The sequence below is a fragment of the Amphimedon queenslandica genome, unplaced genomic scaffold (genome assembly GCF_000090795.2).
Source record: "Amphimedon queenslandica unplaced genomic scaffold, v1.1 AMPQUscaffold_12676, whole genome shotgun sequence".
NCBI lineage: Eukaryota > Metazoa > Porifera > Demospongiae > Haplosclerida > Niphatidae > Amphimedon > Amphimedon queenslandica.
The window spans coordinates 6422-21517 of NW_003547088.1; the positions used below are offsets into that span (position 1 = coordinate 6422).

At 34.9% G+C, this 15096-nt stretch overlaps 3 protein-coding genes across 5 annotated transcripts; 1 reads left to right on the forward strand and 2 right to left on the reverse strand.

The window, feature by feature from the left end:
- Positions 1-803: 803 nt before the first annotated feature.
- On the reverse strand, positions 804-1449 carry LOC100638825 (glutathione S-transferase omega-like 2). The gene has a single exon (XM_011408985.2). The coding sequence runs from the start codon at positions 1440-1442 to the stop codon at positions 819-821; it is 624 nt and encodes a 207-aa protein (XP_011407287.2). The 5' UTR covers positions 1443-1449; the 3' UTR covers positions 804-818.
- A 132-nt stretch (positions 1450-1581) lies between these two features.
- On the forward strand, positions 1582-4641 carry LOC109587144 (uncharacterized). Its single transcript, XM_020003380.1, has 10 exons — positions 1582-1922; positions 2015-2290; positions 2337-2438; positions 2481-3142; positions 3193-3280; positions 3338-3388; positions 3549-3659; positions 3705-3812; positions 3857-4104; positions 4558-4641. The coding sequence occupies exons 1-10, from the start codon at positions 1883-1885 to the stop codon at positions 4639-4641; spliced, it is 1770 nt and encodes a 589-aa protein (XP_019858939.1). The 5' UTR covers positions 1582-1882.
- Positions 4642-11068: 6427 nt separating this feature from the next.
- Positions 11069-14384, reverse strand: LOC109587147 (uncharacterized). 3 transcript variants are annotated; one of them, XM_020003383.1, is made up of 4 exons: positions 14161-14384; positions 13953-14103; positions 13455-13601; positions 11069-11211 (listed from the first exon to the last, which is right to left on the reverse strand). In XM_020003383.1, exons 1-4 carry the CDS (start codon positions 14368-14370, stop codon positions 11096-11098), a joined length of 624 nt encoding a protein of 207 aa, XP_019858942.1. In that variant the 5' UTR covers positions 14371-14384; the 3' UTR covers positions 11069-11095. The 3 variants fall into 3 exon arrangements, with proteins under 3 accessions (XP_019858942.1, XP_019858941.1, XP_019858943.1); XM_020003382.1 differs by having other exon boundaries at positions 13455-13607; XM_020003384.1 differs by having other exon boundaries at positions 11124-11211; positions 13383-13607.
- Positions 14385-15096: the final 712 nt, after the last annotated feature.

A 15096-nucleotide genomic window follows, 5' to 3' on the forward strand; every position in this document is an offset into this window, starting at 1 on the left:
CAAATGTATGAAAATAGGTGATAATGAGTTTAAAAGGCCAACCTAATAAGCGCTTTATGCAAGAAACCCATTCACCTAATCAGGTTTTCCCACAAAAAATGCTAACTGAGTTAAGCCTGACAAGAATATGTACATTTTGTGTAATTTAAAAATTCATAAAAAATCTAATTGGGCGAAGCCCACTAAGATGAGTAGAGTTTGTTTGTTTGTCTGTACACGTACGTATTCCGTATCTCCTCTATATATCTGCACATGCCTTGCAGTGCAATAGATTCTAAATTTCAATATTTCATTGAAAGTGGGAGTGGCCGAAAGATAATAAAATGGCTATCAGCATGCAAGAATCAGAAGTTTTCTAGCAGCAACATAAGGTTGAGATTCTACTTTTTTCCAGCTAATAATCTACGAGGCTGAGCCCTTGAATGTTCTACATTGTTTCTAGTTTTGATCAAAATGATCTCAAAATCGATACATAACATAGGAACATGTGTATGTATCAGAAAAATTATAAAAATAGAAAGTTCTCCCCTAGTTATTTTTGACAAAATTTGGCTAATAACCCTGCACTATACTTTTCGGCCTAATTTTTTGTAACTTTAAAAATTCATTAAAAAAATCAAATTTGATCAGAATAAGCTCAAAATTTATACATCATGTATATGTATGAGAAAAAAGGAAAATTCTCTCCTTTTTATTCTTGAAAAAATATTTTTGAATAACTTTAAAATTTTGTAAAAAATCCAAATTTGAGAATTCGGAATCAGCTCAAATACATGAATACATGCAGGTATGCAATAGAAGAACTGTACATTAATTACTTACGGGTAAATCCATTCATTGAGTTTATTGATGGTGTCTCTCAGATCAGTAGGATAGAGATCAAGAGCTTTAGCTTCAGGAGTAGCACAGAACTCATTAAACTCAGTATTTAACATACGAATTATCTCAGACGACTCGTTATTAACAATAGTACCATTCACCTTATCATAAAGAACTGGGACTGTGAACCGACCAGTGTAATCAGGATCAACTTTGAAATAGACCTCCCTTATCATAGAGAAACTGTTGACAGTATCAGGAGTGGCTCCCTCAACTTCTGGATTAAACCTCCATCCATTGGGCCCCATATGGTAATCCACCACGTTGAACGTTATGACATCTTCCAGACCTTTCAACTGGCGTACGATGAGTGTCCTGTGAGCCCAGGGGCAAGCGAGCGAGACATAGAGGTGATATCTACCAGCTTCTGCTTTGAATCCTGAGCTACCATCAGCTGTAATCCAGTTCCGGAATGAACTGGGTTTTCTGATAAATTCTCCTTTCTCGTTAGCCCATTTTAGTATGTCAGACTTCCCCGTATCACTTGCCATCTTTTTGTGATAATTCAAAAAGGTGCTACTGCGGTTGACTACTGTAAACAATCTACTCAGAAGTTGCTGCATGTATAAATTCTTGCAAAACACGTGAATGGGCGTGTCTTGTAAGGGCGTGGTCTTATGCAAGGCAAGGGTGTGGCTGCTTTGCTGCAAATTACAAATTGCAAAACAAAATTAATTGCAAAAGTAAGAAACTACTATGGCTAGAAGAGTGTTCCGTTTAGGTAATTAGAAACTGAGAGATAGTAGAGCTTTTATATTTATCAATATCTTTATTAGATATCAGTCATTTGAAGTTAGTAAGAGATGCTTTGAAGGGAAGTCACTTCATTGATGCTGACTGGTTTGACCTTGGAGTGGAATTAGACCTACTTTATCCTCAGTTGAAGAATATTGAAGATACTTATGTGAATAATCCATCACGTTGCTTGAGGAAGTGTTTGAGCTTGTGGTTGACTTCAGCTAATAATCGTACTTGGGAATCATTAGCTAGTGCACTTGAGAGAATGAATCAAAAACCAGCTGCTACACTCATCCGTAACACATGTAAAGTTAACATACATACAGTACATGTCTACACTAGTAAACAATTATCAGTAATTTTCAAAATAAATCTAATGTATAATTTTTATTTATAGATGATGATCCTGCTAGTCAGATATTGCAGCATTACAGTGATAGAATATCACAAGTATTTCTCACTAATAGTTGTATCCAGTTGTTATATACAGAAGGATTAATCACTGAGGATACACAAAGGAAGATTGAGAGATGTGGTGGCTCATTAAGTGTTGCATTAAGAGAATTAATGATTGCAGTATCTGATGATCACAGTAAGCTGAGGTCACTAGGCAATATATTAATGGAATTAGAAGAAACTAAACCTTTAGCTCAAGATATTATTAAAGATTGTGGTAAGACTGACAATAATATATACTAGTAATAACTGTTTCACAATAGATGAAACTTTTAATAAACCAGTGACTGCAGTTGTAGTTAGACCAGTTAGATCTACCAGTAGTACAGTCAATATTTTGCCTATTGTAAACACACCAGTATCAGGTAGCTGTAAAATGCTTATATAATATTTATATATGATTATAGCAGGAGAGTTCTTTTTCAATGCAGCATATCAGCCAATTTTTAATGAGGTCAGAGGTCATTTTGGTATTCTTCGAGATAAGATAGTTCCATTGATATCTCAATCAAAAGCATCCATTGAAGAAATGAAGTCATTCCTTCAACTATCCTTCCCTGAAATGAGTGCTGAGCTGTCTAATGTTCATAGTATTGAAAGCATTATGAATGTTGTTGTGAAGAGTTGCAGAGTCAATGACATCTCAATAATAAAAATAATTGTGCTACGCTTTGAAATCACTCAAGCTGAAGATCTTATATCAAAATATGAAGGAATAGTCAAGAGAGTTTGTGGCTCATTAAAAGACTTCCTTAGTCAGAATCAGCCCGAACATCTTAGCAATTACAATACAATTCAGTTTACTTTGGGATGGGAACCAGATGAGCACTCACTTGATGACATACGTAATCTCTTAGAGGAAGCATTTAAAGAATTAAATAAGAGGATTATTGTACAAACCATTCATCGTGGGAACTCCATCATTATCATCTGTTATGTTCCACATCATTTACTAGCTGCTCTTCTCTTGGAAGCACAAGACAACCTAACTGTCTTGATGAAGAAATTCAGTTTAATTAGACTAATCATTGGCCACTACACTGTCTATGATAAAAGGATCAGATACAAAGTATAAGATACTGTAACTGTATGAGACCTTGTTTAATATAATGATTATAGGTAATGAATAATGAATGTCTTAAAGAAGAGATTAAACTAGCTGATGGAGAGGAACAAGAACTGAGGACTTTACTTGATTACAAAGAAGGTGTGTGAGTTGATCTACTATACTTAATTATTGATGTTACTTATACTAATGGTATAGGATCAATATTTGAACAAGAAAAACAACTGAAAATCATCAAAAAAAGAAAAGGTATAGTTAGTGAATGATTAAGTTTGTATAGAGTATATTGAAAATATGCTACTAACACTAGGTATTATAGTGCTAAATATTATAATGTGGATTTGTTTTGAGTGTTCGACTCTTCATAAATTTAAAAATACAAATTTTATGCATCATTTATTTAATATAGATTCAAAACTGAGAGTGGAGCTACTGACTGGAGGGAAATTGATAAATAAAATATTCAAATCAAAGAAATCAGAGACTCGGTATTTCCGAACCTCTCTCCTAATGAAAGCAGGTACTGACTCTACTGGTATAATCTGTCTATACTACCTCATCACAGGAAGAGAGAAGGCATTAGTGGAGTATAAGAAAGAGATTGAGTTACTACAAGAAAATATATCAATAAATAGTTCACAACTGCTGAGGAGTCAAAAGGGAAATATTGACAGTAAGATATCACTTCAAATGATTATTGATTAATGCATTGTATAGAGAAGGATTGGTATGCACAACAACATTTAGCAGAATCAAGATACATAGCACTTTGCAACTACATTGCCATATGGAGCAGTGATCTTTCATTCAGTGAAGGAGAGCAGCTCGTGATACACAGTAAAGGTGACAATTGGTGGAAAGGAAAATCCTTGATGTCTGGTGATGAGGGAGTCATTCCTAGTAGTTGTGTTTACTCATTGTTGGAGTCACTTCAATTGTTAGAGTTTATACTGTCAGTGGAAGAAGTGTCCCTTCCTATTCTACAGAAGATAAGGAATGATTCATCTAGTAATGATGAGAAAGCTTCTCTTTTCTTGGAGACTATAAATGATGATCCTATTATGATACCTGCACTGAGACAAGACAAGGAACAACATGGTAAAGGTAATATTTGTGATTATTGTGATATTCAGTATAATTATTCATAAATGTGCATATCATGTAATGTCATGGAAAAATGTATACTTAGGAATTATGTATAAAATTAATTTAATAATTTACTTCAACATTAACTCTGTACATGCTTAATAGTTAATACTATACAACAAACATACACATTCACATAATACAGTGACAACTACTAGCTGTGTCTGTATTTGTTTATGCAAGTTGTGTGTGTTTGTATATACACATGATGTGAATATGTGTATTATTATGTACATACATGTATATAAGTATAATCCTTTGGTTTATATTAGGAGTCACTGGAAATGTCGACTGGCCTCAGTGCAGTGACAGTGTATACCTTAACTATGCATCTCCAGTTCAGTGTAATGAAGTGATTAGTAATATTAATGAAAATCACAAAGACGTTGAGCTCCACCACTCATCTACTAATAGTACAGTATCTCTACTATCATCAACTAAACTGCAGACACTAAACTGCAGACACTAAACCTGAGGAGACTTGTGATGCAATACACTCCATTAACTAATGATTGTATCCAGTACTTGTGTATGCTACTAACTAATAATAAAACAATACAAGAACTAGTCATCGTGTATCACTCCATTAGTGATAAAGGAGTTGCCAATATCTGTAAAGCACTTGAACGCAACTCTACACTTACCAAATTATATCTACATGTTAATCCTCTCATCACTTCTGTTAGTGGACAGGCTCTTTCTCATCTCCTCCTCAATAACTCATCACTAGTTGAACTGGATCTAAGGAGGACCTCGTTGTCTACTGAGTCAATACTACTCATCTTCCAGTCACTATCAAATAAAAATGCAACAAAACTCAAGTTAGACAAGCGACACGAAGAGACTTGTATTAATACTTTTCCTGACTATCACCACATACAAGGCAGAGTAGACTGGTATTAGATCAGTCGTCGTGTGAATTAACATACCAAGTCACTGAATCTTCACTTAAGCAACCAATCTACTTTATATAAGAGGTGCATGGTGCTTTGATTATTAATTGTAAATCTGCCTCTAATATTTACATGCACACCAGTGACACCACACACACACACACACACACACATTAAGTATTAAGTACTGACTTGATAATCATTTAATGTATTTCATGTATGGATGTTTTTGTTATTTTATGATGATCACTATAAAGTAACAATATAAGGTAGCAACTTTGTTGAGTAGAATAATTAGCACTTTTTAATGCATCAGACATAACTCACCAAGTTCAACTCTAATTTACACCATCACCTCTTCCTACCTAATGATAATATTATTCACCATCACTGATATTCAAGAACAGTGAACAACAGTATTCAGTGCCATCATGAAGTGTGCTATCCATTTTTCTATTAATACATCCACCAATACACACATCACCTGCACCCATCAATTGGTACACCCATCAATTGGTACATCCATCCATTGACAGCAACTTTGCCACAAATTACATGTATATGTTTATTGACTTATGTATTGTCATGTTCAACCAATATTTGGACTGCCTACTTCTTAGAGAGATTGAGGAGGGAACTGTGGAAGAGAGAGGAAGAGACAAAGGAAGAGAGAGAAACCATATGTTATATGATATGAATTGACCAAATTTGGTCATAATGAAGTTGTACTAGAGACATTTTGTATAAACTAGTGGTTACAATAGTTTATGTATGGTTCTCATGTGACAATGATAAGAGTGACACATACACCCACTTCTCTTGTGCTGGATAAAGCATAAAGGAACTGCTTCAGTGTATTTATTGTAACAATATTTACAAGATGATTGATGTCTCTCAATGGAGAGCAAGTATTGGACTGTGGAACTACTGTCAAGCTGCTTCCAGTAGGCCAGCTAATGGCCGCCACTCTCACTCATTCAAAGCTGCAGTAGACAGCAAGTCAGGCAGTACTACATCAGGAGAGAAGACATCTAAACTGCTAACAACTTTGTCTCTTATTGCTTTCCTCCTCCTCCTCTTTCTCTGTCTCTCTTTATTAAGACACATATTAGTTATTCCTCCAACAGGTAAACAACAAGGATATGCAACTTTGTACTTGTATACTGGTATTTTACTATTAGGTAACTGCTACCACCAAGTACAATGTACTACTGGTGTTACTGTTACTGATACGAATTACCTCCAGTCAGTAGTCTTACCTGGAGGCAGCAGTTCTAACCTGATTTACAATGATCTCTGTTTGATTGTTAGTCTACGTATGCTCCTCCTTTTATCAGGAGATGTTGAACTCAATCCTGGTCCTATAACAGGTAAACAAAATGATACACTTATTACAACACTCATTAACTGATACACTACTGTAGGTAATCCTGGACCAAGCGATATATTAAGAACTCATTTTGATAAACTCACTACTGAAATCTCACATAATCTTTACAAAACAACAACTGAATTACGTGCTAAAGGTTTGATACCACAACAAGCAGTTGATGATGTACTTGTAATGGGAGTTATGACTGATTATACTAAAGCAATGAAACTGATGAGTGTATTACATAGACAGTTAGAATCTTATCGAAATCCAAAGCAGTATGGACAGTTAGAATCTTCTCAAAATCCAAAGCAGTATGAACAGTTAGAATCTTCTCAAAATCCAGAGCAGTACCTAACTGACATATGTCATGTATTAATAAACCAACAAGATCATACACTAACAGATGTTGCTACCTCTATATTACACCAGTTAGGTGAGTGTGTGTGTGTACATTATCAGTGATCAATATAGTCATTATATCTCAATGCATTAGGTCAGTCTATACCTGATTATTCCACATCCATTAGTTCAATACCTGATGATGTTCAAGGATATGCTGACAATATGAGACAACACTACAAACACCAACCTATTGTTGCCACAGATTGGCCTCCAAGAATTGGAAAAGATTTCTTTGGAAGACTAGCACTAATAGAATTACAAGACTCCAGCACACAAGCAGAATCAGCTTGGCATCAGCTAAGAGGACAAGTAGATAAAACAGTTAAACTAATTGGAAACAAAGAGATAAGTGTTGAAGATGTCCTCCAACCCCCAGATAGTTCTCTATCTCTCAGAATAGTAATAGACGGTCCCCCTGGTATTGGCAAGACAACACTCTGTCGTAAACTGTTAAACATGTGGTCTAATGGAAAATTTCCACATCAACAGTATGACTTGGCACTTTACTGTCCTTTAAGGAATAGCAAAATAGCTGCAGCTACTACACTAGCTGACCTGTTTGTGCGTCAACTTAATAGATATAAAAATATACCTGAGTGGTTTGAGAAGAGGGACGGTGAAGGATTACTGATAATCTTTGATGGTTGGGATGAACTAAGTGAACAGCTCAGACAGTCTTCGTTAGCTGCTAGTATCATTTGCAAAAATGAGTTAGACCAATGTTCAGTAATTGTTACCTCTCGTAGCTATGCCTCCTCTTCACTTTTAGAGATTATGTCCAATCTCAGTAGACATGTTCAGGTCATTGGGTTTTCTAAGGAAGAAATATCAACAGTAATTATACATACACTTCAAAAAGATACAAAACTAGCACAAGAACTCATTGATAAGAACAATGAACAAGATACAGAAACAGAATTTAAATACAAGTCCCATTTTACAACTACTCAAAGCAGTAAGGACTCACAACTAGCAGTGAAACTAATTAATGATCTTGAGGTACGAAATGATGTCCAATCATTGTGCTATGTACCACTAGTTTGTTCTATGGTCATCTTAGTTTATTGTAAAGAAGGAGGACACTTACCAACAACACTCACTCAACTCTATGAGAATTTTATCCTACAAACTATCAAAAGACATGTTAAAAGACATGCTATTAACCCACGTACTTTAGGTAGTCTTTCTTCATTACCATCACAATTAGCTAATCCTTTACAAGAGATGGGTCGATTAGCCTATACTAACTTGGCTAATACAAGAATGACATTCTCTTCACATCATCTACTGTCACTGAGTGAAGCAGTCAAGGAAGACTATCTTGGATTGATGACAACATTCACAGATTATGATGAAGAGAAGTATCAGTTCCTTCACTTGAGTATACAGGAATTTCTAGCTGCATGGTGGATAGCTAAGCATGAGAAGAAGACAGAGGAAGTGTTTAAGGACCACTTTGATGATGATCACTTTCGAATGTGTTTGTGGTTTGTGGCAGGTCTAACTCACCTTGAACATGAGAGCTATCAACAGTACTTTAATAAGCAACTTGACTTACAGTGTAAGAGGAAACCATTGATTAGATTTGAGACTTGTCATCTCTCCTACTTTTATCAAAATCCTGAGATTAGACACAATAATCATATCAGATCTGATGATTTAGACAACTATGTTCCTTTTCTTCTTGAACTCCTGTATGAGTCACAGAACACAACATTATGTAAAGTATTAGCACAATCCATCCACAAACACTCACTGTGTCTGGATAGAGCATCATTATCATTGTTTGACTGGTTGTGTCTCAGTTATTGTATAAGCAATTCCAACACAACATGGAATCTGGTGCACCTTGGGACTGTATCTAATCAGCCACTATCAGTCTTCACTGATGGACTAACCAATAACTCACTACAGGCTCAGTGTATGAGACTGGAGGTAAAGTGGTATGAACCCACTGATGAATTAATACACAAATTAATACAACCATCACTTCTATATAATATTCAAGAGTGCTACTGTGGATTATTAAATGGTCTTGTATTGTTACAGTTCCTTAATCTTCCTCAATTGAAGATACTGCACTTTTTAGTTGACAATAAATACTACACAGATAAGTGCACTGAACTTGAGAAAAGTATAGAAATGAATTTAACACTACAAGAAATGAAGATTGAGTATCATGGAGTATTTAATTCAATTATTAGTGTGATTAGAGGAGTGACAAGAAATAAAACTATAACATCATTAACAATAGATGTTACCCCTCCTCCTCTACCTGATGTAGTAATAGAACAGTTACTAAAGGACAACAAGACATTAAAAGCTCTTTCGTTGCACTTATATGATGAAGTCATATTATCATCACCAAATATTGTAGAGGTGAACACACCACTGACTGCTCTAGAAATAGGAAGATGGAGTAGTAAACTGATGAAATCACTCCTTCCACATATCAAAGGATTACACTGTCTCGTGCTACATGAACCATACTCACCACATCTTTTATTTCCCTCTCAGCCCAGTCTACATACACTTTCTTTACCACTAGACACAGCTGAGAGTGCTATTGAACTATTTACTATTCTACAAACCAATACTACACTTAAAGCTCTGAGAGTGGAAATAAAGGAGGAGACAGTATATACCAGAAGTATGAGTACTAGTCTACAAAAAATGCTAACACAAAATCAAACACTGAAATACCTTGAGATTAATGACTATGTATACGGTTCCATTCCCAGTTCATTCCTGCCCTTCCTAACAACTGGTCTCAGATACAACACCAGTCTAGAGCAGTTAAGTGTATCCATTCCACTGAATGAAGAGATAAGAACTTTTATTAATGTCATCTCTAAAAAGAAAAATCTCACAGAATTTAGATTGAACTTTAAACCAGATCAGGCATACATTGACTGTAGTTGGGAAGAAATAAAGCAAATAATGACACCATTGTTTTATGAACAGGTATTACCTGCTGTTACCAACATGTTACAGTCACATACAACCATCAAACTACTGAGGATAGAGTGTGATGAACGCAATATTAGTGAGTCACTTCAACCTAACTGGAAAGAAGTAGTAGAACATTTATACACAACTACCTTCATTCATTCATCACTTGAATGCATTGCGATTAATGGTAAATTCTCTAATAGTACTCCTCCAAAATCAAAAGAAGAGCAATGATTGATAACAAAGGAAACATCAACTACACAAACCACTACCAATAAAAATATATAGACACCAATAAATTAAAACAAGTTATAATCCTTTAGTAGAAAGCTCAATTCATAATAATTGATAAAAAGATTTATAAAATGGATAAAAAACTGGGTTATTATTGGGATCTAAAAAAGAAAAATAAATGTGAGTTTGAAACACTAAATACTATTAGATTTAGATTTATACAATAATTAGTAACACGATAGCGTTACTAAGTAGGATTCACCCCACTTCAAAATGGCTGCCACAACTTAATTTTGCAGCCTTGCTTATAGTCATTGTTATCATTGTTTATTATCTTTGTTCTTTACGTTTATGATATTTTTGTTACTTATTACTATTTACTAATAATATTATGTAATTTATTATGTTGCTTTTTTGTTTTTCTAATAATTATAATTCATCATTGTGAATAATAAATAATTATTATTAATCTAATAATTAAAATAAATAATTGTGCATGGTGTTGTATGTGTGTCTGTGTGTTATGCTAGTCCTGAAGTTACATTTACACTTTTCAATGAAATTTAAACATAAAGGATGAATCAAAAGGTCAAATGACCTACACTTTTAATTTAAAAATTGACAGACCTAACACTGTCAAATTAGTTACTAGAAAGAGGGAGGGAGGATCTCTTACCAATGCAGATATGATACACTTGTATGCTGTCATCACAATCTTTGAGCTCTCTCACTCAGTTTTCCAATAATGACAATAATAATAATAACAATGGTTTTCTAATAAATTGAACTAAAAATAACAAAAAACAAAATAAATGCATTAATAATGAAACGAGTCTGAAACTCTAAATACCATCAGACAATGAACGCAGTACGTAACAATAACAACAACAAAAATACAATAATAATAATAATAATAATAATAATAATAATAATAATAATAATAATGAGTGCTCATTATTTAGGGACAACCAGTGCTTCTCTGTCTTTCTTTCTCCTCTCCCTCTCAGCTCTTCTAATGGCTGCCCTCTCCTCATATGACAGATTAGCATCAAGACTAGGGTTACTGAGATCTGGAGATACAGAAAGAGAGAGATTTCTATGGGTAAAACTACCATTTTGTTTTTACTAGTGTTATTCAGAGACCACCCCAACCCTAAGGAACCCCCATTCCCACAAGGGAGGTTTTAAGGCTTTACTTATATGTACTTTTACAGTATGCTGTTCATGCAGATACTAGTATTGTGTATGCTAATGATTTAACATGATTGGCTGGTTTATATTTACATGTACATGTGTGTTGATACTATAACTACATGTACTTTGCTAATGGATTTTTTAGTTACAGTACCACTGGTTGAGGTTGTGCTAAGTTTAGGCCAAAGCGTGATACACACTGGAATATTCTTTGGGGGGTCATGTGTTGGAAAGGAGGCCTGCCGGGGCTAGGCAGTCCAGCCTGAATTAAGAACCGGAGTGGTACGTGGCTTAAAATGTTTTTACGGGCTCAACTTTCGGCACTCTGCCTGCCTCTGACTTGTCCCCACGATTAGTGAATTAGGTATGAGTAGTAAATAATTGCATTAGTGTGTTTGTCAGTATGTGTAAACAGTAAATTACAATGTGTGTTAAGTCTGTACGTGTAGGGCAAGTTATTACAGTTAGTTTACTTAGCCTTTTACATGTAGGTGTGTATGTTAGCTGTACTTACTCAAAAGTGAGCCTTGGAGGAATTGAGCTGTCATTTTTAAAACTTTTAATAACACACTGTGACCATGTGCTTGCATGAATAAATTATTTTTAATTAGGTGTTGAATAATAATTAAAAGCCGATTTCTTAATGCTATATATCTGTTATTCCCTTACCAGAGAGAGAGAGGAGACAGAGAGAGATAGAGGAGACAGAGAGAGATAGAGGAGACAGAGAGAGAGAGAGAGAGACAAAGAAAAAGAGATTAAATAAAGTGACAATTAGTTTAAGAGAGGACGTACACTACACCCAACTCCTGTCAATAGTCAGACGTCAGAGTGTTGGCCACAGTTGGTTGATGCTCCTAGTCTGCCTACCTGCCTAGACTTCTTTCCTGGCTATCTACCTAACACCTCGCCCTCGACCCTCTTTTCACAACTCAGAGCCACCAATTGTCGTCATACCATGTGACAATACAAACAAATTTTTACAGTTACTGTGTTAGCATGAAAGCCGTGGTGAACGGCAGGCTAGGCAGTCCGGCCTTGAGAACCAGAACTGGGGGTTAAAACGTTTTTAATGGCCAAACTCTCACCTCCCTGCCTGCCTTAAAAAGCTGTTGTTACCAATGTGGCTTGTACAGTTACATGTGTGCTGACACTAGATACACAGGGCCTATGACTATTATTTAACACAACTGGGCTTAGCGCTACATACTGGAAGGTATTGGTTTCTTTTCTCCCAGCTGGCACAATAAACTTAACATGTGCTTGACCATGTGCTTTAGATAGTTATTATTTATTAGGTGTTATTACTAATTAAAGCTGGGTTTTGGTTTGGCACTTAATGAATTATTTACGTATTGATATGTACATGTATAACATATGCTCAGAGAGAGAGAGAGAGAGAGAGAGAGAGAGAGAGGTATTAATGACATGTAAAGGTAACAATACTCATGTGTTTAGCCAAAAAATTTGGCGGAGAATTAAATTTGGCAGATTAGCAGTTCAAAATAAAACTGCCGATAATAATTGCAATAATGGGCAGATCCTGTCATGAGCACATGATACTAAAAATGCCAAAATGGCAGTATTTCTCACTATTTCAGTTAAGACTGTGGGCAAGGACAGCCAAGGAGCAGCTTCAAGAAGAGCTGAGAGTGCTTAAAGAAAATACAAGATAGTTAACCGCCAAATTTTCAGGCTATACGATAGTACATTTTCAAGCTTCAGTATGATTTTACTAATTTTAATGTACAACACTTTAATTTGGGAACACTTCATTTTAGTAATTTTCTATAAAATTAATTTGATGATTTTTAATTTGACAATTTTGTGTAGTCATACATATACTATGAACATGTACAATAATCATTGGTGGGTTTAATTATTAGGAGAATATTTCAATTATACATGTAGCTTATCAAATAAAGGTGGATTTATTATATTATGCTAGTCCTGAAGTTACATTGACACTGATTCAATTCTAACATAAAGCATGAGTCAAAAGGTCAAACTGCCCACAGTTTTAATTAAAAATTGACAGTACACTAACCTAGTATATTATTGTAAATCAGTCTTGAAGCACTGTCAAATTAAAGCTATACTTTAATATCAGATACTGTACCTATTTTTGGTGTTTTCTTGTCCTCCCTCCATGATCCAGTAACTGAATGAGGTGTATATTCATCATCAATCCTTACCATCAGTCCTCCATCTTTATACCTACTAACATTAACTGCTTCATCTCTCCATGATCTTGATACACCTCCTCCTAAACCACCCGCCATATTGGGTATTTGATATTATCACAAGAATACCATATAGTGGGTAATTTTGGAGGAGATAAATCTTGGTAAATTTGGCATTTTAATATAGTAGCCACTTGTCAAATCAAAACAACCATTTTGTAACATTATGTACATGCTCGATGGCTCATAGACACAAATTCGACCCAGCAATCAACAAATGTTTTAAAAATATTCCAAAAATTTTTCTCTTCCAAAATTACCTGCTATACAGCGAATAACAAAAAAATTAACAAAAATTATACTAAATATACTCAGTAATAATTATATTAATTAATTAATAATTATACAGTAATATCCCAGCCCCAGTGTCTCACCTCCTCCTCCATCACTTGAGTCAGTTCCAGTTCCTCCATTAGTCTCCTCACTATCAGTATAGGCCAGTCCTAGTTTAGACATTAAAGTACTCAAATCATTAAAAGTACTTGAAGGCTCATCCTCCATACCAGTCATATGGACTACACGAGACTGGAGGGAGGGGAAAGAGGTGTGGTCAACCACACCCACTAATTAATACACTCTTACTTTAATTAATTCTATTATTAGTTTATCAATTGTTCCTTCGTCTCCTCTTGTTAGTTCCTCCACCATATTATCAGTAACAGAGCAACCAATAGCTCGAGCTGATTCAACTACTAGTAACATGTTCTCTTCTATGGCTTTGGTCTTTTCTGCAGTGCTGGCAGTAGGGGGCGGGGTCTTTGTTAGTGCCCTCAGGTCAACAGTATGTCTCATTAATTTTTTATTAATCTACTACATAAATAAAATAAATAAATAATTATGTAAAATGCTATTAATTTCGACTTAGACGTTTTGAGTTACAGCCATTTTAAAAATTGTCTAATTTTGGGTTTTTTCCAAAAAATGGCTCCGAAATCACTCCAAATTTTTATTAAATTTTCTGATACTTAGATGTCCTTATGCTGTGTAGCAAGTTTGAGCTGATTCCAACTTCAATTATTTGAGTTACAGTAATTTTAAGAAAATGCTAAAATAATACCCAAGGCTATAGCCCATGGTTTTTCCAAAAAGTGGCTCCAAAATCACTCCAAATTTTCATTACATTTTCTGATACACATTGATACCCTTATGCTGTGTGGCAAGTTTGAGCAGATTCAGACTTCAATTTTTCAAGTTGCGACCATTTTAAGAAAACATCAAAATTCTGAACAATACCCAAGACTATAGCCCATGGTTTTTTCCAAAAATTGACTCCAAAATCACCCCAAATTTTTATTACATTTTCTGATACATATTGATGCCCTAATGCTGTGTAGCAAGTTTGAGCTGATTCTGACTTCATTTTTTCAAGTTAAGGCCATTTTAAGAAAATTTCAAAATGCTAAAAAATACCCAAGGCTATGATAGACCATGGTTTTTTCCAAAAATTGACTCCGACATCACTCTCAATCTTTATTACATTTTCTGATACATATTGATGCCCTAATGCTGTGTAGCAAG

What these genes read in the sequence shown, in the direction of transcription:
- LOC100638825 (XM_011408985.2), bottom strand. Translation starts at nt 1,442, where the DNA reads ATGCAGCAACTTCTGAGTAGATTGTTTACAGTAGTCAACCGCAGTAGC.
- LOC109587144 (XM_020003380.1), top strand. Translation starts at nt 1,883, where the DNA reads ATGAATCAAAAACCAGCTGCTACACTCATCCGTAACACAT. An exon ending in AATCATCAAAAAAAGAAAAG is followed by an intron (nt 3,389 to 3,548) that starts GTATAGTTAGTG and finishes TATTTAATATAG; the next exon opens with ATTCAAAACTGAGAGTGGAG. An exon ending in TTATACTGTCAGTGGAAGAA is followed by an intron (nt 4,105 to 4,557) that starts GTGTCCCTTCCT and finishes GGTTTATATTAG; the next exon opens with GAGTCACTGGAAATGTCGAC.
- LOC109587147 (XM_020003382.1), bottom strand. Translation starts at nt 14,370, where the DNA reads ATGAGACATACTGTTGACCTGAGGGCACTAACAAAGACCCCGCCCCCT. An exon ending in CTCAAGTGATGGAGGAGGAG is followed by an intron (nt 13,608 to 13,952) that starts GTGAGACACTGG and finishes ATATGGCGGGTG; the next exon opens with GTTTAGGAGGAGGTGTATCA. An exon ending in CAAGAAAACACCAAAAATAG is followed by an intron (nt 11,212 to 13,454) that starts GTACAGTATCTG and finishes CTGTATCTCCAG; the next exon opens with ATCTCAGTAACCCTAGTCTT.